At 50.1% G+C, this 24,924-nt stretch overlaps 1 protein-coding gene across 2 annotated transcripts in view; it reads right to left on the minus strand.

The window, feature by feature from the left end:
• Window positions 1-24,924, minus strand: part of OTOG (otogelin) — a 100,131-nt gene that overhangs the window by 67,530 nt on the left and 7,677 nt on the right. For both annotated transcript variants that reach the window (XM_055281306.2, XM_063641925.1), the window contains 17 exons: window positions 23,597-23,715; window positions 22,171-22,376; window positions 21,178-21,308; window positions 20,849-20,955; window positions 20,332-20,441; window positions 19,830-19,958; window positions 18,734-18,842; window positions 18,414-18,460; window positions 17,744-17,889; window positions 10,608-10,740; window positions 9,511-9,688; window positions 7,683-7,807; window positions 6,586-6,798; window positions 4,953-5,145; window positions 3,238-3,312; window positions 2,957-3,000; window positions 1,337-1,490 (listed from right to left, as the gene is read on the minus strand). In XM_055281306.2, coding sequence (XP_055137281.1) covers window positions 1,337-1,490; window positions 2,957-3,000; window positions 3,238-3,312; window positions 4,953-5,145; window positions 6,586-6,798; window positions 7,683-7,807; window positions 9,511-9,688; window positions 10,608-10,740; window positions 17,744-17,889; window positions 18,414-18,460; window positions 18,734-18,842; window positions 19,830-19,958; window positions 20,332-20,441; window positions 20,849-20,955; window positions 21,178-21,308; window positions 22,171-22,376; window positions 23,597-23,715 — 2,219 coding nt within the window. The remainder of the gene's footprint in view (window positions 1-1,336; window positions 1,491-2,956; window positions 3,001-3,237; window positions 3,313-4,952; window positions 5,146-6,585; window positions 6,799-7,682; window positions 7,808-9,510; window positions 9,689-10,607; window positions 10,741-17,743; window positions 17,890-18,413; window positions 18,461-18,733; window positions 18,843-19,829; window positions 19,959-20,331; window positions 20,442-20,848; window positions 20,956-21,177; window positions 21,309-22,170; window positions 22,377-23,596; window positions 23,716-24,924) is intronic.

A 24,924-nucleotide genomic window follows, 5' to 3' on the forward strand; every position in this document is an offset into this window, starting at 1 on the left:
ACGCAATGGGTCATTGGCCAAACTGAGCCTGGTCTCCCGGTCTCCAGTCCAGGGCCCCTTCCACTGTGTCTCTGTGGCCTTGCTACCACTCTTAGCAGTGAGTGACCCTCGGTTCCTGACCCCAGACACCCTGGCTTTTCCTGACCTCAGGCTGAGAGGCAGGCTGTACACACAGGATGGTGTCACAAGGGGCCTTCAGTGACAAAGATACTCCTCAAATGCCACTCCGGGGCCCAGGTGGCAGCAGGTGGTCAGGCCTAGGGTTGCTTGCAGGTTCTTTTGCAGCCACTTGCCTGGAAGGGGCAGGCTCACAATCCACATTATGATCTCTATATAGGTGACCATCACGGACCTCACGTGCTCTGGGCCAGCGGCTGGGCTTGGAGTAAGGAGACTTGGGTTTGAGTCCTGGCTCTTTGGGCACCACTTCCCTCCACCCTTCCCCTGGCCTCAGTTTCTTCATTTTCAAAATGGGAATCATGGTCCTCCCCTCCTCTCTAGCTTGGATGCTCTGAGACTGAAGGAGGTAATAACATGAAAGTGTCTTGGAAGCAGTAAAGCTCCAACTGACTGTCCCCTCCCCTTCCTACCCTAGAAGCCCTGACCCCCATGTCATTTTCTTTGGCTTTCAGGCCTGGGCCATGACTCCCAGGTGACCACTAATCTCTGCATAGGCTGAAGGGCACAGCCAGGTGTTGCCAAGCCATGGGATGAGGTGCCAGCTGTCTTCTCAGCCCAGTCCTGGGAAGGAGAATGGGCAGAGCTGGGTGTCAGGCCCTGGGCCACGTCAGTATACAGAGCCCACACAAGGCATGCCCACAGAGCCTGACTCACGCAGCTCTCATGGCAGGGTTTTGGGGACCTGGGAATGAGACAGTTTTCTCTGGGTGGGGTCTTCTTTTTTTAATATTTTAGGGGCACCAGCCCTCCTCCTGAGGGCTCTGGTCAGAACTGTGCAGAGGAAGAGGTTGAGAGCTGAACCTGAGTTTCCTCTCCAGTGGTCTCCAATCCACTGCAGCGCCCAGTGTGCCAGACACCCCACTCAGTGAGCTCACTGATTCCTCACAGCAGCCTGTTAAAGTGGTAGGCCTGATGATGGTTCCATTTCACAGATGAGCGGCCAGGGCTCTCCCTCCTCCAGCCCACACTCCAGGCTGGATCCCCAGCCTCTCCTCTTTCCCAGACTCCTCTCTGGCCATTACGGCTGTGGCTGGCCAGCCTGGGCCAGTGCTTTCCTACAAGGCCATGTGATGTTTTCTCTGCCCCCACTCCACCCTGTGGCCCTTGGTTCTGCCAGCCTTCAGAGTCACCGGCCCACGACACCATGGATACTTACCCCTGGGGACAGGCACAGCCCGACAGGCAGGGGCCACGGGCTGATACGCTCAGGTTCAGCAGCTGCTGCTCACACGTCCTCTCCCTGCTCAGCTCCAGGTCCGTGTGCAGGTCACTGCAGTTCACGAAGACCTGGCCTGCTGGGCAGGCAGCAGCTGGAAGAGAAGAAGATGGGAGCCGAGGCCTTGGGGCCTCAGTATGGGCTCCTGGGCTACAGGGGCAGCAGCTGGAGGATGAAGGAGAGACGGGCTCGGAAGCCTCCTCCCGCCCTGGCCGCTCCTGGGCATTGCTTGGTTTCCCAGATACGCCTCACAGAGGGAAGGATAGATGTGTGCTGTGTGTCACACAATAGGACCATAGCCACCAGGACCCATCGCTGCACGTCCTCCATACCAGGCTGCTCCAGGCGCTTCCCCTGCATCATCATATTGAATCCTGCAACAACTCTAGAAAGTATTATTGTCCCCCATTTTCCCAAATAATGGAGTGAAGCCACTTCTCCTCCCCAAAATCATCATAAAGTGAGAAGTGCCCCAGAGGGACCAGGAGAGGGGCTAGAAAGAGGATGACCAATCAGTGTGGCAGGGGGGCCAGAGGACTCTGAACGACAAAGAAAGTCACTGTCCTGTTACCACTATTTCTGTGACATGAACGCACCCTCTCTCCCTGAGCCTTGCGTAAGGTCTGCCCCGCACATTCATACTGTATGAGTGATCTTTTTTAGGAAAATTAATAAAACAGAGCTGAGTTCCATGCCCAGGCTGGGATGAACCAGAAAGAAAGGCATAGATAGGCATAGGAGGTGAGATAAAAGTCCCAAAGAGCCAGAAATCCAAAGCCAGAAGTGACCAAAGGAAAAGCGCTTCCAGGATTATACACAAAATATGGGGAGGATGCAGGAATCTAGGTTATATGCCAAAGAGGAAATGAAGGCCCAGGGAGGTAAAGTGGGTTGTCCAGGGCTGCACAGCTAGTGAGTGCCTGGGAAGATTTGAACCCAGGCTGGATGATTCTGGAGGGCCTGCTCCTAACCACCTACTGTATGATTATTCTCCGATCCCTTCCTCCACCCCAGGAAGCCCTCCCTGAATGCTCCAGCCCCCAGGCCCTACTCCACCTCACAGCCTCTCAAAGGTTAACCCCCCTCCCCACCGCCACCACTGTTCCATCCCATCCCTATCTCTGTTGCCTAGGAGGGTCTCAAAAGCCCAGGCTGTCTTGCCCACCTCTGTGACCCCACACCCAGCATTGTCCTGGGCAGAGTCTGCCTCAGTAGATACATGACAGCTCAGACAGAAAAAATCAGGACCCAAAGGAAGTCAAGAAACTGCCCAGATGCCCAACATGGTTGCCCCAGATCATTGCCCCGAAGGAAGACAAAGTCTCAGCCTCTCCTCTGCAAGCAGCAGAGACAGCCACTAGGGTGGGGCTGAGGCTCGGACAGGGCTTCAGGTGCCAGCCTCCAAGCTGGAGTCTTTGCCAAGAAGGCAAGGAGTACAGAAGGCCCAATGTAGGGCAAAATCTGGAGTGGGCTCGCCACAGCCTGATCAGTGCTCCACTCCCCATTCTCCTTTACCATGTGGAGCCCCCAGAAGGGCCCCACCCCTCCAGCCACCCTTACCTGGGGCTCTGCTATCACAGCTCATGACTCCATCTTTGCAGTGGCTGCAGAGAAAGAGGGTCCCTGGGGTTAGCTGACCCAGTCACTGCAGGACCCAGACACCCCATGTCACTGCACTCGGGTCACTGCAGATTTCAGAAAGATATCCTCACTGACTTCCCCCCCCCGCACAGAGCAGGGCTGGGTGTCCCTTCACGAAAAGTTCCACTCAGCTGCACTGTCTTCAGTCAGCAGCCTCCCTTTAAAGAGAGGACAAGAAGTCTGCTACCTATGGAGCTCACCAGTGGCCCAGGGAAGGGATGTCACTGTCTCCGGGGGGATAGTCCACTCCCTGGAAGTGGCAGGAGCACTGGTTCCTATAAAAAAATGGGAGTGAAGAAAGGTGAGCAGGCTCAGGAGCTGGGGCAGAGACTGCCAAGGACAGGGACCCCACCCTCAGCTAACCAGGTGCAAAAGGACACAGGGAAAAGTAATGGTATCTACAGTGACATGTGACACATCTCCAGTGAGCGGAAAAGCCAGCCTGGCAGCAGGGATAGAGGTCACGGCTGGGTCCCAGATTCAGAGCCATGCACCAAGCTTAGACAAGGAGCCACTGGTCTCCATACACTCCTGCAGCCAGCCTTATTTGGACCGAGGAAGGGAGGGGCAGTAAGAACAGGAGCACAGCTCCTGAGCCCACACCCTGTCAGGAACGGGGCAGATATTCAGCTGGTGCTGCATCCTGGCCCAGGTGTCCTGGTCACTCATGCCCAGCATCTATTCCAGTTGTTCAGTGCCTGTGCTGCACTGGTTGTTAAGTATATTGACCTCTGGCCAGGGACATCCAGCCAGGCCCTCTGCATACATTATCTCATTGATTCTTCGCAGGGATTCTGTAAGGTAGGGATTCTTATGCTGTCTTTCTTCTTTTGTGTAGGTCATCTAAGGGCAAAGTCTACATTTCCTCTCACACACTCCCACAGAACCTGCCGATTATAGGCACGTGCAGGTCTTGGAGCAGGGCAGTGAGTTACGGATGGGACGCCGAAACTCCTCCAGCTCCAGTGCTGCTCAACAACCACCTCCCTCTCCCTGCGTAAGCCACACAGACCCCCTTCTTTGGCAACGCTCAACATCAAGGGGTGAGAGCCGCCAGGCACACATCTGGATCTCAAGGGAGGATTCTGTAATTTGGGAAGGCCTAAGAGTGATTCCTATTTACCCTAAAGGGGCCTCTCTCCAGCCCTGCCACCATTTGAAGACCACCAATCAAATGTGTATATTTTACAGATGGAGAAACAGAGGCCTGGAGGGGACCAAGGACCTTGCCAGTCGCCCCAAGATCACGTGGGGTCGCTGCCTCCCACTATCCTCCTCCTGCTCTGCCCTGCAGCTACACTGAGAACAAGCTGGGCCTTGCGCCACCCCCTCTTCCTGGAGCCCCCTTCCTCACTCCCTCAGGTCTCTACTCAGACCTCACCTCAGCAGAAAGGCTTTACTTCCAGGCCCAGCTCAAGTAACACACCGGGAACGGGACTCCCTGCTCTCACTCTGCCTTACTTGGCTCAACAGTTCTTGTTGCCACCTGTCCATTAAGTGTCTGTTCATTTATGTGTCTGTCTTGCAACCCTAGAATGTGAGCTCCATGAGGGCTGAACTCTGGTTTGTTCATTGCTGAATTCCCAAGCCCTAGAAATGTCTGGAACATACCAGAAAGTCAATAAATTCTGTGGAAGGAGAGGGGAATGAGGAGAGAGAGGGCCCTTGGGCTCTGTGGGGTTGTTGTGTCTTGTGAGGAAGCTGCTAGAATGGCCCAAAGGCCAAGGCTGAGGAGAGATCTGGGAGGGAAACCCCAAGGAGGGAGCCCACCCACCTTACCCACCAAGATCTGGCCTGCAACTGTGAGGGGAAGCAGGGACACGAGAGGCCCAGCCAGGTTCCCCAGTCTCAGATGCCCTGGAGACCCCTGGCCTCACCTTCCCACCCAACTCAGAGATCAAGCTGGCCCACTCACCGGGGGACACAGAGGTCAGCCTGGGTGTCCAGATAGGTGTCCGGTGGGCAGGCACAGCCCTCCACACACTCGTCTCTGCTCAGGTCATCGCCACCATCAACCCCACAGGCCTCAGGGCTGGCCAGGTCCTGGCAGGTTCGTCCACACAGGGCCATGCAGGGGCTATACTCCTTGGAGGCCTCACAAGACAGTGCTGCAGTTGGGGGGGTGGGGAGGGCACGCTTTGTCTCCCTCATCCCCACAGTTGTGTGGAGTGGGGCTGTCATTCTGATGAGGAGAATGGAGATCCAGAGAAGTTAAGACATTTGTCTGAGGTCACACAGCAGGTCAAGGTCAGAGGTGGGATTCGAACCCAGGTCTGACTCCAGAGTCCCACTGCCTACCAATACACTGGGATAACAAAGCAGCAGGTGGGTCCTTCTACCAAGTTCGGCCTGGAAAACCACTGGCAGATCCTTTCCTCCAAAAGGCATTCCTCTGAGGCAGTGATACTGGGGAAGGGGTAGAGATCACCACCCGCTAAGGCCCTGCACCCACCCTGTAACTCACACATAGACATGCATGAGCCCAGGTGTGTGGAAACACACACACACTCCCACCCCCTCACTCCCCTGGCTGTGTCACACACAGGTTGTGGATATCAACTGTGCTCCCTCTAGCAGCCTGTTTTGCTCCCTTTGTCCCAAGATTCAGGACTGCCCTCTCCTTGTGTGGCCACCGTCCCACCCCCCGCCCCCCCACCCGCCCAGAGTCTCCTACATTCTGTGGGATCCAGTAGATCCACTGAGACCATCAAGTTCAGCTGTTCTCAACCCAGGCTGCACATCAAAGCCACCTGGGGAGCTTCTGAAAATGCTGATGCCTGGGCCCCACTGCCAGGTATGTTGCCTTCGTTGACACTTGATGTGGCCCAGTTGTGTGAATCTTTTGTAAGTTCCTATGGTAACTCTAATATGCAGCCAGGGTTAAGATCCAGCGGGCCTGTCCAATCCCTTTTGGGGAAACTTTGGTTCACAGAGAATCAGAGCCCTGCCCAGGGACACACAGCAAGTCACCTGCAGGGCTGGAATAGAACTCAGGCCTTCTGACTCCCAGTGCAGTGCCTTTTTCGTTTATTCAACAAACATTTGCTAAAAGCTTACTGAGAGTCAGGCCTTGTGCTAGAGCTGGGGACACAGAGGTGATGAAGACATGGGAAGGAGTATAGCCCAGGGTCAGGGTAGGGACGGGTAGGGGCTGGCTCATGACATTGAAGTCGTGTGTGTACTCAAACCCCAGGCAACAGCCAGTGGTCTTTCCAAAGGTGCAATGCAAGGTGGCTCTGACTAGGGTGGCGGAGGTGGTGAGAAGTGGGTGAATTTGGGATTAACAAGACTGACAGGACTTGAGATGGACTGGAAGTAAGCGTGACAGAAGCAGTCCTGAGTCACAGGTCCCAGGTGTTATGCCTGAGTGATGGAGGGGATGGGGGCCATTGGCAGAGATGGAGGGTGCAGGAGGAGAACCAGGCTCTGGGTGCAATCAGGCTGGAGGAAACTGGAGGGCATCCCAGTGTAGAGTTTCAGGGGCAGGGGACACTCAGGTCTGGAGCTCTGGCTCCTCCAGCTTAGCCTCACATGGGCGGGGCACTCACCACAGGCTGGCAGGCGGGCGCGGAAGTCAACGGGGAGCCCGTGGCGCCGGCACAGGTGGGCATAGTGGGCCAGCGTGGCACACAGGCAGGGCTGCCCGCAGCGGCAGGCGTCCCTGCGGCACTGCTCAAAGTAGGGCACAGGGCTCAGGAATGCAGAGCAGGGTGCAAACAGCTCCCCCGTGAGCACACTGCAGGCCTGCACTGAGTAGGAGGCTGGGGAAGGAAGAACAGGAGCCAGGCAGTCAGGGGTGGGTCTACCTGGTGTCCCAGGATCAGCCTCTCTCCCTCCCCATGGCTCAGGTGTGTGTGTGTGTGTGTGTGTGCACACACGCAGTATGGATGTAGGCAGCTACTTCAGTGTACAGCTGGCTGGGAAGGTATGGATGAGGTTTAGTATATCTGGGTGTGAATATGCGGCTTGACAAAAATCCCTGGAGCTTACATTCTGGTCAAAGGAGACGGTCACCAAAAAATTCATATAGGAACTTCAAAGGTGAAGAAGCTAAGAAGCGAGAGAAAGCTAAGAAGCAGCATGGGTGTATGAGGCGAGGCAGGAGAGGCAACTGCAATTTGAATTCAGGCAGTCAGGAAGGCCTCAGGGAGTGAGGTTTGAGCACAAATCTGAAAGAAGTGAGGAACTGAGGCATGAGTGTGTCTGCAGAAACAGCATTCCAAGCGAGGCAACTGCAAGTGCAAAGGCCTGGAGAGGAGAGCAGTCCTGACTGTGTAGAAAGAACGACAAGGAGGTCAGGGCAGCTGGGGCACGGCAGAGTGCGGTGAGAGTAGGAGGTGAGAAAGAGAGCATGGGCAGAGAGGGTGGGGCCTGGTGAGGCCATGGGGCCGACTTCCACTTTTGCCCTGAGATGGAGAAGCCAATATAAAAGTGTGTGTGTATATCTGATAGTGGAAGAATATGAGGCTTCCTGCCTGCCTGGCCCTCACTGTCTCTCCTTTCCCCTCCCTGCTGCTCCTCCTTTTCTTATCACTCCTACAAATTTGGCCAGCACTCTCCTGCCTGGAGTTCCCTTTTCATCTCTCCCAAAGCAGTCCTCCCCACCCCACTCAACCATGCCTCTCCTCTCCCCCCGCCAACTCACCGGCTTGCAGGTGCACATCACAGGGGTCCAGAGGGGAGCCAGGGAGTAGCGGGGAGCAAGCAGAAAGTGTTTTCCAGGAATTGCCAAAAAGTTGCGGGGTGCTCTCAGGTACACCCACTGGAGACCTGCAGCCATGTCATAGCCATATTCACACACTTGCCCATGTGGACTCAGGGACACAAATAGCATAGATCCAGGTAACACTTGCTCATGTACACACACATAGTCATAATCTACACATCCATATACACACACTCAGAGGAGCACGTGTACTCACCCAAATATATAACATGTATATGCACACACTCTCAACACACACACACAGAGCACAAATATATGCCAGACATGCATATAGCCAAGGTGGTCCACACAGCCACATTCAAACACATAGAGTTATGGACGTACATATGCATGTGTGTGCGTGCGCGCACACACACACACACACACACAAAACATTTAACAGGCTCCAAAAGGGCTCAAAATGAGCTAGGACCGTACACTTGGGGCGGGGAATGAATATGGCTTCATTCCCCACCCCCAGCTCTTCAGGTCAGAAAAAGAAACAGGGACATCATGAAGAGTATCAAACACCATGGGGGTAAGACTTTTTTCCTCCCCCTTTCTCCATGGGCAGTTCCTGAAAACTCTTTGGCTCGCCCTTTGGCTCTCTCAGTAGGAAATTGTCATACAAGGGGCAGTGAAGCGGGGAAGGGGGATGAGCATGTTCCCTAGACATCACAAGTCTCCAAGAGTCACCAAACCCAGGTGTAGGTGTTGAGCGGAGGGAGGCCATGGTCTCTCTGGGGGCAGGTTCTGCCTGGCACCCACCATGCCCAAATATTGTTCCGAGGCAATGAGCGCACTCATATTATGTAGGGCAATATTCCTACCCAGAAGTTACATTTAGGAAAGTGGCAAACAGCTTACACACTAAACCAAGGTCTCCCCCTACTATTTGGCAAGCTACCCTAACATCAGCCCTACTAGGCAAAGCATGGTAGAATGCCACAGTTTTAAATATATATGCATTGAAAAGCTCTGAGCTTTATTTTGTTCTTGTTCTTCACAGCAAATCTGAATTATCTTTTTTGGCTAAAGAATGCCTCCCCTGTTTGCTTCTGCATCCCCTGATGCATGGAACTCGAAGGACTGGCCAGAATCTCCAGCCTTTAAAATCAACCCCTTGTTCTCCTTTCGAGGAACCTTCCTAAGTTCCTAACCTATGTCTGTGCCCAAATATATCAGCTCATAGAAAACAGCCTTTCCCTGAATATTGGGATCCTCACGGGGTGCAAACTCAAGAGCCTTCAAGTACCAGGTAGGAAAGGTACATGGGTTAGACTGGCCTGGTGGGTTAGAAAGTGGGAATGTTAGTGTCCTTGGCTCACTAGGGGCTTACACACACCTAAAGGTGGTGTCCACCTCAATTAAAACAAACAAAACCATGAGCCAAATCAGCCTGAGGTCCCTGTTTTAAGACCTCATTCTAAAACAGCATTTCTCAAGGTATGGCCCATAGACCTCCCATACTGGAATCTTAGAGGTGCTTATCAAAAATAGGATTCCTGAGTCCACCCTAAATCTTGGGGAGCGGGACTCAGGAATCAGTGTTTTAACAAGCTCCTGAGGTGATTCCACACATACAGGACTGTGAACCGCTGCTTTAAAGAAACATACTTAAATTTAAATGTAGAGAAATAAATAACTAATGGTGCATGCTGGGCACAGTGAAGGCCCACGGGAGAGACATTTAGGCAGTGCCTCTAGATACCCAGCCCTAAGGGGCCCATTTCCCCTCTTCTTCCGGTTCCGTGGCAGGGCTACGTACAGGAAGTCGTCCTGCGTGTTGCCATTGAAGGTGCCGCAGAGGCCCACGGTGTCCTCCACCCATCGCTGGTCCACCTGCAGGTACAGTCGGAGCCCTTCACGGTCGTAGAGCACCCGCACGCCTACGTTCGTCCTCACCCTCAGGAACACGGAGGACAGCCTACGGATCTCAAAGGCGTCTGGGCACAGAATCCGAAAGGGGAGAGTGAGAGGGCAGGCAGTACACACCCCGCCCACCACCACCACCTGCCTGGCCCGCTCAGACTCCCACACCCGGCCCAGTCTCCGCCCCCACTGAAGCCGTGCCTGCCATGAAGCTGGTTTGGGGAGGCTTGAGGAAACCCTGTTCAGTGATGAAATCAGGACCCAGAGATAACTTCCCACGGCAGCCTGGGCTGAGAAATTTTTTTTAGCATCAAGTGCCAATTAAAGCTTTGCTCCCACTAAGGAACTGGTACACGTTTCCTCCTCTAGCAGAAGGAGGATTCTGTAACTACCCATTCTCTTCACAGTGGCCACAACACAGTTTTATTATGGAAGCTCATGATATAATTTTAGATTCAAGTGTAACAAATTTAAATTTTAGATTTTATTGTAGAACATTTTATACCCTTTATGGTTTATATTTATTTCTGCAGCCTGTTGACACCGAGTGCATCCTCACTCCTCCCAACCTTGAGCCCCTGTTGTTGTTTTTCTTTCTTTCTGGTGCTAGGTTTTTATTTCTTAATCGTTTTGCCATTTTTGTTACATGTGTTTCTTATGAGCTACACATGAGCTCCTTGTGGAATCAGACAGTATAACAAGTAGCTAATAAACAAGTTATGAGAGTCAGGATGGGAATCACCCATGCATATGCTCATGTTAGGAGAAGCCATCATACTGCTAGGAAGCCCACTGTCCTACTGAGGTGGGACAAAGACACATTTTTGGAGTCCACATTTTTGCAACCAAAGTGTCCTCTATCCTGACCTACCAAGTACTAGAATATGAGTTTTTGCCAGTGTAGCAGTGCTTTTAGCCAGAGGAGCCTGGGAAGAGAGGTCCAAACCCTCAGTTCCCAACTAGGTCTGTTGTTCACCCCAAACCAAACCGTACCATCTGTGTATGGTGGAATGATCTTGTACTGGTCAAACAGAAGGACATCCCCTGCCTGGGTCAGGGTCACCTGCCTCCGAGGGTCCTGGTGCAGAATCACTGACACTGACTGGACACAGGCTCCATCTTGGTTCTGGAGAGATAGAAAGGTCAATGGGGCAGTGTTGGTCTGACCATCCTGCTGGATACAACAGAGCCCGCTAGGGACAGAGACCCCAGCCCAGCTTGAGAGATAGTTTCCTTAGAATGACAGACAGAGCCCCAAAGATACCAGGGATCATCCAACCAAATGCCCTCGTCTGGGAATGAGCAGGCAGAGGCTCAGGTTGGAGAAGGTTAGTAGCAGAATGGGATAACACTAATAAAAATGATAGTCAACTCTCAGGTTATCTAAAGACACGGAGCAGAGATGGAACCCAGATGGCCCAGAGTCCAGCCTGAGAAACACTGGCCTCCCCCACCTCATCACAACCCAGAACTTTAATTTCATCCCTTTGTGGGTGTTTTTACAATTCATTTCATGCGTCACATCCTGCACTCCACTGACAGGCAGGCTGGAAATTAGGTAATATTCTCTGGGCCTCAGGTTCTCTATCTGTAAAATGGTCACACATTGGGCCCCTTTTATACCGCCACAGGAAAACATCCACACAGTCATTCATTTAAACACTTAACATCAACTATGTGCAAGGCATACTGTATCAGACTTTATGGATTCAGTGATAAGACAAAGTTTCTGTCCTCATGGAAATTACATACTTGTGTGGGACACAGACATTAAATAAGTAATTATAAAGTTGATTATTCAATTATAATTGTGATCAGTGCTGTAAGCAGGTGTAGAGTGTTAGAAAAGCATATGACTGAACCAGACTTAGTCTGCAGAGGTAGGAAAGGCCTTCCTAGGGAATGATAATAACATAAAATTATCATAATAATAAAAGCCATAATAATACCACAATATTATTATGATATTACAACCAACAACTAACTTTCATATGGAATTAGTATGTTCAGGTGCTGTTCAAATGTGTTTATATATATTCACTTGCCTAACTCTCATAGCAATCTGATTAAGAAAGTATTACTAACATCCCCATTTTGCAGATTAGAAAACCAAGGCTCACAAAACGGTGACATTTGAGTTGAAATCCGAAGGATGCATGGAAGCTAGCTGGGCAAAGAGAAGAGGAAGAAGGAGACATCCAGGCAAAAGGAACAACTTGTACAAAAGCTCTGATACGGGAAGTCCTTTAATGAATTCAATGGCATAAAGAAGACCAGAGGGACCAGAACCCATCAGGCAAAGTGGTTTAAGATAAGGTTCAAGGCTGGGCACAGTGGCTCACCCCTGTAACTCTAGCCCTTTGAAGGCTGAGGCGGGAGGATCGCTTGAGCCTAGGAGTTCAAGACCAGCCTGCTCAACATAGAGAGACCCGGTCTCTACAAAAATAAAAAATAAAAATAATTTTTAAAAGGTTGAAGATGTAGGTAAAGGCCAGCTTATGCAGAGCCTTAAAATATTTTTAGACTTTATCTAAGTCCAACAGCCAACCAGAGAAAGTGAACCAGGAGAGTGACACAGTGAAGTGACAGAACGATCAGGGCTTGAAACTTTAAAGAAATACATGCGCAACAAGCCACAACCATCCTTCTGAGTTCCTGCCCAGGGGTACAGAAAATCCCTGAAACAGCTCAAAAATCATTGTATCTAAAACATCATCTTCTTTGTTCAACCCACTCATACTCTCGTCCCCTCTGGACGTGTCACCTGTGTGGGAATAAAGTCCACACCCTTCAGTCAAAAGTCTCAGGTTCAAATCCTAATGTAACTGAAAGCTATGAGACCTTAAAGAAGTCACTTAAATTCTCCAGATCTCAGTTCTCTCCTCTGCAAAACAGAGATACAACAACACTTGGTTGTACCCAATTCTACCCAGTTGAATACAGATTTTTAAATGTGCATAAAATATTTTGGAGGTTGCATTTACCTCCAAAAGCCCACAGAACTCACTAAGAGTGAAACTTGATGTAGGCAAATTCTAAAAATCATGTAGGAGGGGATCCCAGCATGAAATGTAGACGATAACAAAGGAATCTAACTGCATTACAAATGTATGAAACAATCTCTGTGAAGAGAGTGGGAGGAAAGGTGTTGACATAAGTGACTTTGTAAATAAGTGGAATTTATAAGACTAAAGGCAAAAGAAACTGTGCACAAAAACTGTACTTTAGTTGATAAAGTTATTTCCTATAGAGGTATGTGTTAACAATAGGAATATACATGTATATTGGAATTGAACAATTAGGTAAATGGATGGTGTATGGCGAAGGCCAGGTTTCTTACTGTTAGAGTGAGTGTTCACAGATAAGCAAGAGGAGGAAGTTACAATGATCCATGTGGAATGGATTAGAATTGGACCATCAGTATGAAGTCATGTTTAGCACATGTAGATACAGATGGTTTTATAGAGAAATATTTATACTTATGTGTATATACAAAGATAAACATGGGTATGCATTTACAGTCAGCTCTCCATATCCAGGGGTTCTGCATCCATGGATTCAACCAACCATGGATTGAAAATATTTGGGAAAAAAATATGGATGCTTGCGTCTGTACTGAACATGTACTGACTTTTCTTACCATTATTCCCTAAGCAATATAGCATAGCAACTATTTATATTAGCATTTACATTGTATTAGGTATTATAAGTAATCTAGCAAGGATTTAAGGTACACAGGAGGATAAGCATAGGTTATATGCAAATACTATGTACCACGTTACATAAGGAATTTGAGCATCTGCAGATTTTGGTATCTGTGGGGAGTGGGGTGCTGGAACACAGATAATACCGCATTATCTGTGGAAATACCCCACAGATAATGAGGGTATTTCCTTTCTCTGTCAGTTGAGAAGGCCTAAAAGAAGTCATACCCCAGTAGCAATGAGCACACCTCATCCCCTGATCTTGATTCTAATACCATTGTCCAATAAAAGGAACCAGGAGAGCCTGGTAATATTTTTGGAGAAATGAATGATACTAGCACTGGGACAGGAACTATACAAGATAAGCCTGGTGCATCTAATAGGCCCAGAAAGTAAAGACATGAACGCACACACACACTCTCAAGCCCCACCACCACTAGCATATACACACGCAATAATGAAGGTATGTCAAAGGGACACAGGAGTCAACTGTATGATCTCCCAGTGCCCAAAGCTGGAACAATTCAAGTAAGAACATAAAGGTGTAGTGGATTACAACTCAAAGTATAAAATAAACAGCCATGAGTCTATGCTGATATAAATAAGTAAATGGGAGAAAAGAGACAAATCTCCCTGGCAGAAAAGTTCTAAATAATGCATGTAGATTCTCTGCCTCCAAGGAGGGGGAGCATAACTTCCCACTCTGTAAGTGTGGGTTGCTCATAGTGACTTCCTTCCAAAAAAACAGTATGGAAAGAGGGAAAAAGGAGTAAGTTTACAGTGGAGAAACCTTAAAAACACTACCTCCACCAGATGATCAAGGTCATAATCAACAGTGATAAACAATGTTGATAGTATATACCACGGATAAGATGTGATGAACATGGCACTTTACCTCTGTGATCTTCCTCCCAAAAAAACCATAACCCCAGTCTAACCATGAGAAAAAAAATCAGACAGATTCCAATAGAGGGGCATTATCCAAAACAGCTGACCAGCACTCTTGAAACTTTGAAGATTATCATAAACAAGGGAAATCTGAGGAACTGTAACATCCATGAAGGGCCTAAGGAGACATGATGACTATATGTAATCTGGCACCCTGGATCAGAAAATGACATTAGGTAAAAAAACTATAGAAATCTAAATAAGGTATACACTTTGGCTAGTGACAATCTATTAACATTGGTTCATTATTTTTAACAAATGTACCCTACTAATGTAAGATGTTAAGGGAAACTGGGCGTAGGATACACAGGAACTCTAGGTACTATCTTTGCAATATTTCTGTAAAGCTAAAGATGTCCTAAAACATAAAGTCTACTTTAAAAAAACACTTTGAGGGCTGCAAACACTGCACAGATTCTGGGGTGGATGTGTTAAGATGCTCTGATAACATCCAACCCTAGGTCGGGCTCAGCTCTGCCTCCTGCTGGCTGTGGATTCTCAGAAATGCCCCAACCCTCTGTAGGCCTGTCTCATCATATTTGAAATGGTGAGAATGATAACTACCACATGGGGTATGTATGTTAAGACTTAAATTACATGTTTTTTGCAAAGTAATTAGTCAAAGTTCAAGGCACTGTGCAAATATTTTATCATTGTCATTATCATCCTCTCTATGAATGTCCCCATGCCACTCCATTGCTGGTCACCCAGGACTGCAGTCGCAGCTTCATCTTTGACTTCTCTCCCACACACTCCCCACTTCACCAGACACAGTCAGTCAGTTGCCAAGTCCTTCTGCATCTGCTTTAATGGATCCTGGAATATTCCAACCTCGTTGTTTTCCTCATATAATCTAATCAACCCTTGGAGTGCCCTCCCTCCCTCTCCTTACCCAGGCATACTGATTTCTATGAATATTTTTAGGCTCACTTTTTAGGTCACTCAGCCCAAATGCCACTTCTGTCATGAGGTTTTCCCTGATCCTTTTTTCTGACCTGTAGGACTATTTCGTCCACAGAACTCCCCTGTGACGGCACTGATCATGTTGTAGCTTGTATGGAAGCTGTCTGAGGACACGCTGACCTCCCTACAGGCCACAAAAGCCTGAAGATAGGATCAGGGTCTGATTACTCTGTGTAACCTCACCATGCCCAGCACAGAGCTGGCACAGGGCTGGCCCTCCATGGGTCCATCATGTGGGTGAAGTCACAAGGAGGAGAGCTGGCCCAAGGTAAAAAGAACCTGCTGTCAAGAGGCACTGTCCCACAAAGAAGAGGGTTGCCTCAGGCCAAGGCTGGCCCACAGCCTATCAGAGACATGGTAGAGAGAAGGGCTGATGGCCAGGCATGGTGGCTCACACCTATAACCCCAACACTAGGAGGCTGAAGTGAGTAAATCACATGAGCCCAGGAGTTCAAGACCGGTCTGGGCCACATCATGAAGCCCCAACTCTACCAAAAAAAAAAAAAAAAAAAACTAGCCAGGAGCGGTGGCATGTGCCTGTGGTACCAACTACTTGGGAGGCTGAGGTGGGAAGAGTGACTGAGCCTGGGAGGTTGAGGCTGCAGTGAGCTGAGACTGCGCCACTGCACTCCAGCCTGGGTAACAGAGTGAGATCCTGTCTCCAAAAAAAGAAGGGGGGGGCGGATACTGAGTAAGGGACCCTGAGACCCAATAGCCCCCAGGATTCTGTGAGTGGGAAGGAGCAGCTGGGCTGTGCCTGTGTGTCCTGTCTGTCTTATGCCACCCTCAGGATGTGATGGGAACAACCCCACTTTTGAGGAAGAGCAGTCTTCTGACTCAGAGAATGGCCAGGCCATTCTCTAGCAGAAAGAAGGGAGGGGGACCCTGGGACCCTCAGGCCAAAAGGAGACGAAAGCCCAGTCCTCTGCCTCATCCACAGTTCAGCCTGTGTCCCCAGGGCCACGGAGTGACACCTTCAGCTGATGCCTACTCACATTCGGGGCCCTCAGTGCTGGGGGCTGGAGCAAGGCCAGCAGGGAAGCAGGACTGTGGGGCAGCTGCCCTGGCTGTGGGTGCGAGCTCCTGCTCTGATGCATAAGGAGGAGCTTGGGCACAGCCCAGACTGGGGCTTCCAGGGTTGGCTGAGCATGATGAGCCCAGGGACAACAGAGTCTCCGCTGAGAGACAAACCAACCCCCATCTACCCCAGACTTACACGTTGGCCATTTTCTCAGTTATGTTCACAGGTGATTGACACAGCTCAAGGGTCATGTCCTCCAGGAAGCCCTTCCTGATCCACTTCACACCTCTGTCACCCAGCGCCCAAGTAAAACAACAACAACAAGAAGTTCCCCCGTGGAGATCCACCCTGTGCCCTACATGTTCTCACAGCTGCTGTAGCTCAGTTACAACAGTTCACTTGCCTGCCTCACCCACCAAACTACCGAGCTCAGGGAGGTGGAGCCATGTCTAATTCATCCCAGTCTCTAAGATCCAGCTCAGCTTCTGGCGCAAATAGGTATTCAATGTTTGCAGAAGGAAGGACAAAAGGATGGAAGGAAGGAAGAGAGGGACGAATGTTGAAGGCACAATCCAATGAAGCAGGGAAGATAAAGTTGAATTAAACCAATTTTAGAGACTTTTTTTTAAAACACCGAGGCCCACTCCATGATCAGGAATTCCAGTTAATAATTTATAAGGAAGTGATTTTTATGTGCCATTCATGCTGGTCTTTCTAACATTGTTTTGAGCTTATTTCAATAAATATTTTGGGATTTTTTTTTGTAAAATGGGTGTAATTTTCCTAATACAGGTGTGCAACAACAAAAGAAGTTGCCTGAATGCCAGTTCAAATTGTTCTGTATAAAGATGCTCTTAAAAGACACAGAGTTATCCTGGAAACTTTATTCTTTTTCATTTGAAATTTTAAGTCATGTCCTTTACGAAGACCAGTGGAAAATGGTGTACTTTTTTTTAAATTGTGGAATATAAAATGTTTGTTTGAAAATTTTAATTTTCTTTATGTGTGAAGACACATAAAGTATGGGAGGAAACCAACAATCAAAACTAACTTTTTGTAGATAGCCATTACATTTCTTTTCTTTTTTTTTTTTTGAGACGGAGTCTCGCTCTGTCGCCCCGGCTGGAGTGCAGTGGCGAGCGATCTCGGCTCACTGCAAGCTCTGCCTACTGTTTCAGTGCCAGTATGTATTCTACAAGAGATTTGTTTCATAAATTAATTGATTTAAAAGTAGGTGCCAGTGTTACACTTTCATATATATATATATATATATATACATTAGGTAGTAAAATCCTAAAACCAAAAACCCACTGAGGTCCAGGAAAGGGAAGTGACTTAGTCAGCAGAGGTGCTTGGGCTGGAGCCCAGTCTTCTCCCCAGAGAGAAGAGGCAGCAGGTGGGGGCCGTGAGCCCTGTCCTAAGTCCCAGTTTCTCTCGGGGGCAGTAGGCAGGAGTAGCTGGGTGAATCGGTCCTGGGGATCCCCAGCTCTTACCAGGCCACATGGGGCGTTCTGCAATGTCACGGTGAAGGTGCCTGAAGAGCGGCTCTTGGCCAAGATGTACTGACATGTGGCAGGGAACGTGTACCGGCGGCCGTCAAAGGTTGTGAAGTGAATGTCACCAGTCACTGAGCACTCAGCTGAGAGGTAGAAAAAGGCCACTGACCCATGGGAGCCACCCCAGGGGAACTCTGCCCTGCAAGCTCCAAGTGTGAGGAGGACACAGCAGCCTTCCCTTCGGAATAAGAGCAGTGTAAGGAATGAGGCCTTGCCTCTGAGAGCCCTGGGCAGTGGGAGACATAGACTCGTCCCCAGAGAACTCTCTGAAGAGAGGTACAGCCCTGCCCTGGGGATCTCCCTTGGAGGGGAGACCAGGGCCTGGCCTTGAGGACCAGCCTCAGGCCAAGTACCCCTAGCTCAGGAAGGTCCTTAGATATACAGAACCCATGGAAACCCCTTCTCCTCATGGAAAACCCTTCCTGGCAGGGGCTGGAGCTAGACTTCAATCAGGCAAAGTGATTCTGAGGAAACAGGGGTCCGAGCTTAGCCAATGGAACTGAGTGACATCCCCACCCGCAGCAAGCCTGGCCCCCAGAGATTCCTTGCCCCAAAACCTATCAGACTGGTAGAAGGGAGTCTAGTGTAAGGTGGGGGTCAGACATACCTGGGCAGACAGCTGTGCTGCACTCCCACTTGCCTGCGGTGCATGTGCTAAAACACAGAGACCAAGGAGGCAAGAGGTCACCCCTCCAGGCCTGAGCTAGATGCTGGGAAACTGCAGGGCCCACAGCCCTCAGTCTTCCCATCTCTAAAATGGGTGGTAGAGGTTTCCCCCATGGGTTGGATCTAATGAGATTCCCCTGGGACTCAAAGGTACTGAGTGAGTGCCCTGACACCAGCCATTAGTGCTCCCAGATGGGCAGCCCTCATGGAAAGCCTCAGCGGCCATGTCCCACACCCTGCTTCCCGGCAGCAGACACAGACCAAACATTGCAGTCTTCCTTCACCACAGAGCCAGGTGGGTACAGAGTCCCGTGAAACTCACAGGGACACTCAGCTGGTGCCACGCAGCCCCCATCCTCGAAGATGAGCCCTAGAGTGACAGCAAAGGGCCAATTAACTCACCTTTGCCCCTGTTCACAAACCATTCGTGGCTCCCCAGGGCCTGTGATAAACATCCCCTTATCTAACTTCTTTCATCTCTGAACCTACTTCCAAACTTTCTCCTCTATAAATCCTTGGCTCAGGCCAGAAGTGAACACCTTCTGATGAAAGAATCCCACCTCTAGACCTCTAGACCTTTGCTCAGAGAACTGCCCACAACCCCATCCCCAACCTGCACACGAGCTTCTCCTCAGCACCTCTCAAAAGCCCGTCACCACATCGAAAACAGCTTAGGTGCCAGGCACCACCTCCTCCAGGAATGACTTCCCTGACAACCTCTCCCCATTCTGAATTCCTATATTTTTTCTTGTCTGAACCACCCTGAGCTGGCCTTCACTGCATCATACCTTAGACTGGTCATATGAGTGTCATTATCTCTGAAATCACATTCTGATTCCCAAAGTCAATGGCTTTATTTTTATATTTTTTATCTCAACCATCCTCCTAGCCAAGCACACTATAGATGTGCTGCAAATTTATACACTGAAAAACAGTCCCCATACATGGACCAATGCTTAAACAAATGTATGTGTATATATAAACCAATGATCTGTTCTCATACACACCTTAAGAAGCAGAGTCCTGATTAATTTAAATATCCCCATGAAATCAAATATCCTGATGAATCTCTCGAGAGGCTGCAGTTCTGTCCTCACCCTCACTTCCCTTAAACCATGTATTCATTTGTTAATTGTTTGCTCCTTCCTTCCTTCCCTCTCTCCTTCCCTCCCTTCCTTCCTTCCTTTTCTTCCTCCCTTCCTTCTTTCCTTTCTTCCTTCTTTTCCTTCCTCCCTCCCTCCCTCCTTTCCTTTCTTCCTTCCTTCCACAAACAGGCATCTTCTGAACTCCTGTTTCGTGCCCATCTGTGCCAGGCCAGGAAGATGGTGCCAGGTGCCTACGTCTGCCCCTAGCATACCATTGGGGCAATAGCAGCCGTCCACACAGGCAATCTCACTGTCCACACAGGATGCCCGGGGCTGGCAGGAGGCAGGGCAGCAGACGATGCACTCATTGTAGGTAAAGGCCTTCTCCTTGCAGTGCACAGCTTGGGAAGGAGGGAGTCCATGGTCTCTTAGCTACTGGCCCCAGCTCTGCCAGGACCCAGCTCCTACCCCAGGCCGTGGAGTGGGGATGGGAGGGAGGGCTTTGATTTGCATGATTTCCTAGTCCCAGAGGGAGCATTGGGTGCCCAGGAAATTGACAAGGAGAAGGAATTGCAAGGGGAGGCTCTGAGAATCACCCAGGCTAGTTCCTCCCACTCTGAGCCTCAGTTTCTTCGTCTGTCACATGGTGATAAAACCTTGGGGCTGAGAGTTCTGATAACTGTGATTCTGAGCAGGACAAGACATTGAGCTGAGGCCTGAGAATGCCACCCACAGCCTGAAGCCCTCCCTGCCCCACTACTGGGCTGCACCTACTGCATTGCCGGAGCTGGGTCCTCCAGCCTTGCAAGGGCCGCCCTGCCTGGGCACATGCCCGGGCATACTCCGCCAGTGCCCGGCACCAGGTGGCTACATCGCCCATTGATCTGTGCAGAGAAACCAAGGGTCACACTGGAACAAAACCCAAAATGCCACCAGCCCACCAGCATCCCATAGAGACTGCCAGGGCTTCAGGGCACCTCTCCTGTCCACCCAGCTGGGAAAGGCTGCCCAGGAAGGCATCTAGGTGAACAGATCCCTAGACTTCAGCTACAAATCCTGGATTCTAGTCCCAGCATTGCCACTAACTTGTTATGTGACCCTAACGGGGTCCGGCCCCATTTCCAAGCCTCAGTTGAATGGGGCAGCTCTGTCCCACCTAGGCAGATAAGAATTTCAGAGCCTTGGGAAGCAGATCTGGCAGTGCCTGGGATCACCCAGCTTGGTGGCCCATATGCTGAGCACTCACCCCAGTACTAGAGGGTTCCCCATAGCCCACACCACCCCTACTCACTGGCAGAGATCACTGGTACAACTGGCTGTGAAGGGCAGAGGACTGACGTAGGCGTGGCAGGCATCAAAGGGGGGCCGCAGTAGAGCCTCACACTGCTCGTACACACCCTAGAGCAATGGACCAGGAACCAGGGCTGGGGGCTGGCAAAGCCACACACAGCCCCACACAGAACCCCAACTTGAGCTGGAGGGAAAGGGAGAGGAAGCTAGAGAAGAGAGGGATGGGGCCAAGGGCACCAGACACTCTGGGGTCCCGCAGCCAGTGGCTTTCGAAGAGTTGTATAGCAAGTCAGGCTGTAGGGTAGCAGAGTTTCTCCCCAAGCTCCAGACCTGCATGGTTCCTGGGTTCTGCTGCAGGCACGGTGGGTGAGGAAGGGAGGAAATTGTGGGCCCTGGAGGCTGGTTAGGGGCCTGCTCCTGCCAGCTGTGCACAAACTCAACCACGTCGTCAGTCAGCTTTCCTGGAGGAGGGAACTGACATCATGATGGGGCAGCGATGGGGTCGGGTGGACGGGAGGGACAGAAGGCTCTGAGGGAAAGCGGATCCCAAGGGATGGGTAAGGAGTTTTGAAGAATCCGGTCTCCTGAACTCCCATCCCAGTCAGGGTTTCCCAACTGAGCCATTCTCCTGAAAAAGCTGTTTGGTAGTAATAGCCAAGAATGCTCAAGAACCTGTAGTAGCTCCCTATGGCTCCAAAGTCAGGGGAGGCAGCACCATGCACTGGAAAGAGAACTGGTGTGTGAGCCTGAACAAGTTCCTGTGTCTCTCTGAGCCTCAGTTTCCCCATATTTGCCATAGAGAACATAATCTCCCAGTGAGATTGTTGCAAGGATTACTTGAGATGATGCATGTAAAGTGTTTAGTATGGTGTAGGTGCTCAAAAGGGGTCACGACTCTTCTGGCCAGAGCCACCATGATTTGGCCCTGAATGCTTCACTCACTTCCTACCACTCCTCCATAGGTGTCTTTAGCTGGGCCAGTTCTCTTCCTCGCTGTCTCTAGCCCTCTGCTCCCTGCCTACCCTATCCTCTACTTTGCAGGGTCAATCGCACCTGCAAAGTGTCCATTAGATCCCCACACAACCCTAGTGGGAATTCTCATCATGACTATTTTTGCAGATTGGGAACCTGAGGTTGACAGTAGTTTAAGAACATGCCCAAGGACACACATTTGTTAGGAAGGGGCCCTTGGCCTTCCACTGGGTCTTTAATACCATGACCATGACCCCAGGGCACTGTTCCAAGTCTCCTCCGACCCCTCCCAGCCTGACCTGTCCCCCATCCCCACCAACACCTCTCAGAGGCCACCTGTCTGCACCTCACCAGAGCTGGTCACCAGATCATCCTGGGGGTCAGCATTGTTGTTCCCACACAGCCCATGGGTCCAGCCCAGAAGCTCTGGACTCATCTTGATGTAGACAGCCGAGGCACCATCCCAGGCCAGTGTGAAGGCTGACTGATGCCGCACGATGACATAGCTGGCAAGCCGCTGCAGACGCACGCTCCCCATTACATGCGGCAGTTGGACCCTGCAGGGCACATCCCAGAGCTTCAGGGTATCCACAACACCTCCACTAGCCCAGTCTCTTCACCGAAGGAACAGCCAGTCCCTACCCCATGATCCAAATCCCCCACTTCCCCTCCCCATGAATTCCCAGAATTCCCAGGTGCCTGGAAGTATACCATTAGAGATGGATTCTTTTGTCTTTAGAGGTTTTTTAAAATGGCAATTTCCCAGGCAGGAATAAATCTTAGAGTGAGTGACTCCAAGTTCCTTTCTCTCAGACAGGATAGAATATAAGCAAACATCTACTTTATTTTTTTGGTGGGGAGCAGGAACCAAGTAGAAACAGAAGCCAAGAGAGGAGGAAAACTGGGAGTGCAAGAAAAGATGGCGGGCTCCAGCAGCCTTGACCACTTTCCCAGTTTTCCTGGTATGGGGACCCCTAGCCAACCTGGAATTTGGCAACCTTCAACCCAGCAAAATTTCAGGAAAGGGAAACAAAAGTACTGTCTAACTAGCCACAAGACCCATTTACCAGCTCTTCATTCACAGGAGAAACCTATAGGCCATCAATTTTACACTCAGCCCCAGAACAATTGGTTGGTCACCCAGTTTCCAGATCTGAAGCAGGAGATGAGGACAGAGAGAAGTGTCATTACAGGAATACCCCATGAGAGCAACAAGAAGTGACAGTGGACAGCAAGGAAAGGAAAGAACAGTGAGGAAGAGATGCAAGAAAGATTTCACAAAGGACCACAATCTGGGGCATTTTAGTGCAGGAGCAAGGGGTCCCCACTCCTCTGGTGGTCCCCCAGGCATCCCTGATGGCCCAGCAAGATAACTGACATTCACAATGACCCTGTGTCATCAGAAATGGAAGTGTACTCAGAATCTGCTGAGAGGAGGTAGAAACTGTGTGTGATCCATTTGGGAAGATTTGGGGAGGGAAAAGTAAGCGTGCTTATCATGATAAACTCTCAACTCGCTGGAAAACTCTATTTTCCTGAAAGCCTGCTGTCTGGAAATCTGCAAGATCTGAGAGTTCCAGGAAAAAAAAAATCATTCTGCAAACCCCCCTGGCAAGAAACCCAGTGACCTGCCAGTATGCTTCCACCCAGATAGTGGAAATTGCTGTTTGTCCCCAGAAAACAATTTCCTTTGGGCTTGAGAAGAGCGGATGCTCACCCATCCACCACCACCAGTGTCAGGGATAGGACAGCTCGATGTGGAAGGTGTTAGAGTTACCTCACGCCTCCATGGGTGACCTCCTTGGCCAGATGGATCTCCTGCTCACCCGCAAAGAAGAGGCTGACAGCCCTGGAGCAGGTGTAGGGTGAAGAGCCGCACTGCGGGTCATTGTGTACCTGAGTAGGGAGTTCAGAGGCCGGTTTGCAGGCTCCTGCCACAGGCCTGACCTCAATAAGCTTCGCACCTTATTGAGTTTTCACTAATGCTGATGGCTGTCCCCTGCATACCAACTGCCTTTCCTCTGTGATCTCGCTCAGTCCCCATACAACACAGAGGGGAGGCAATGGATTCACAGAGAGGTGAAGTGACTAAGGCCACACACACAGAAAACTAGGAAATCCCAGAGCTGGGATTCTAGCCCGGGTCTGGATGGCTCAGATTCCAGGGCTCTTCCCAGTCAATCATACCATCTCCGTATTTCTGAACTTTTCTGTTTATCCTACCCAGGAAATACCATCAGACTGAAGGCCAACAGACATTCTCCACCATCTCACACTCATACAGAACACAAACACACACATCTATACATACCCCATAAATTTCTCCCATGACACTCTCAGTGCACGCACTATACACACACTCCCCTTCCCCCATGCCCCTGGCAGGTACAGATTGTAGCTTTCCCCTACACCCATTGGCACACATCTCACTCCTGTGCTGCTGTCACACACACACACACACACACACACACATACACACATACACACATCTCCTCTGCCCCCCGTTCAGACAGAACCCAGACTTCAAAGGCCATAGACCCGAAGGATGGGGTGGGGTAGAGGGGAGAGCTTCCCAGAGCTTATCCCTGCCAAGTGTGAAAACCCTTCCCAGGAAGGCACCTTCCATCAGATTACTGTTCAATGTGATTAAGCAGGCTGGAGCCACTTCAGCTACAAGTGGGAACTGCGAAAGCTACCCCATGGTCTAACTAAAGGGTTTTCAAGCTTTTGTGACCATGACCTACAATAAGAAATATATATAACTAAAAATTTTACAAAATAATACTTTATCATGTGTAATATACTCTTACAATATTTTCTATTTTATTTGTCTCATTTTATAATGATGGCTGTGATTCGTTAAGTTGATTTTATAACCCACGAATGTATGGCAATCCATTAGTCTAAGTAACTGTAACATATCCATCATGAAATGATAGGTCATGAAAATCTCTGCTATGTGATAGGCTGAGGCAGAGAGAGGAAAATTGGTCGCAGTTCCCCGCCCATCCAGGGCATGGCCCCTAGAGCAGGCTCATAGGTCCATGACTGAGACAGAAGGATCACAAATGGCTAGCAGAGGGGAGACACTGAACACTGGGGTGT

Source organism: Symphalangus syndactylus, chromosome 6 (assembly GCF_028878055.3).
Source record: "Symphalangus syndactylus isolate Jambi chromosome 6, NHGRI_mSymSyn1-v2.1_pri, whole genome shotgun sequence".
In the NCBI taxonomy this organism is placed as follows: Eukaryota; Metazoa; Chordata; class Mammalia; order Primates; family Hylobatidae; genus Symphalangus; species Symphalangus syndactylus.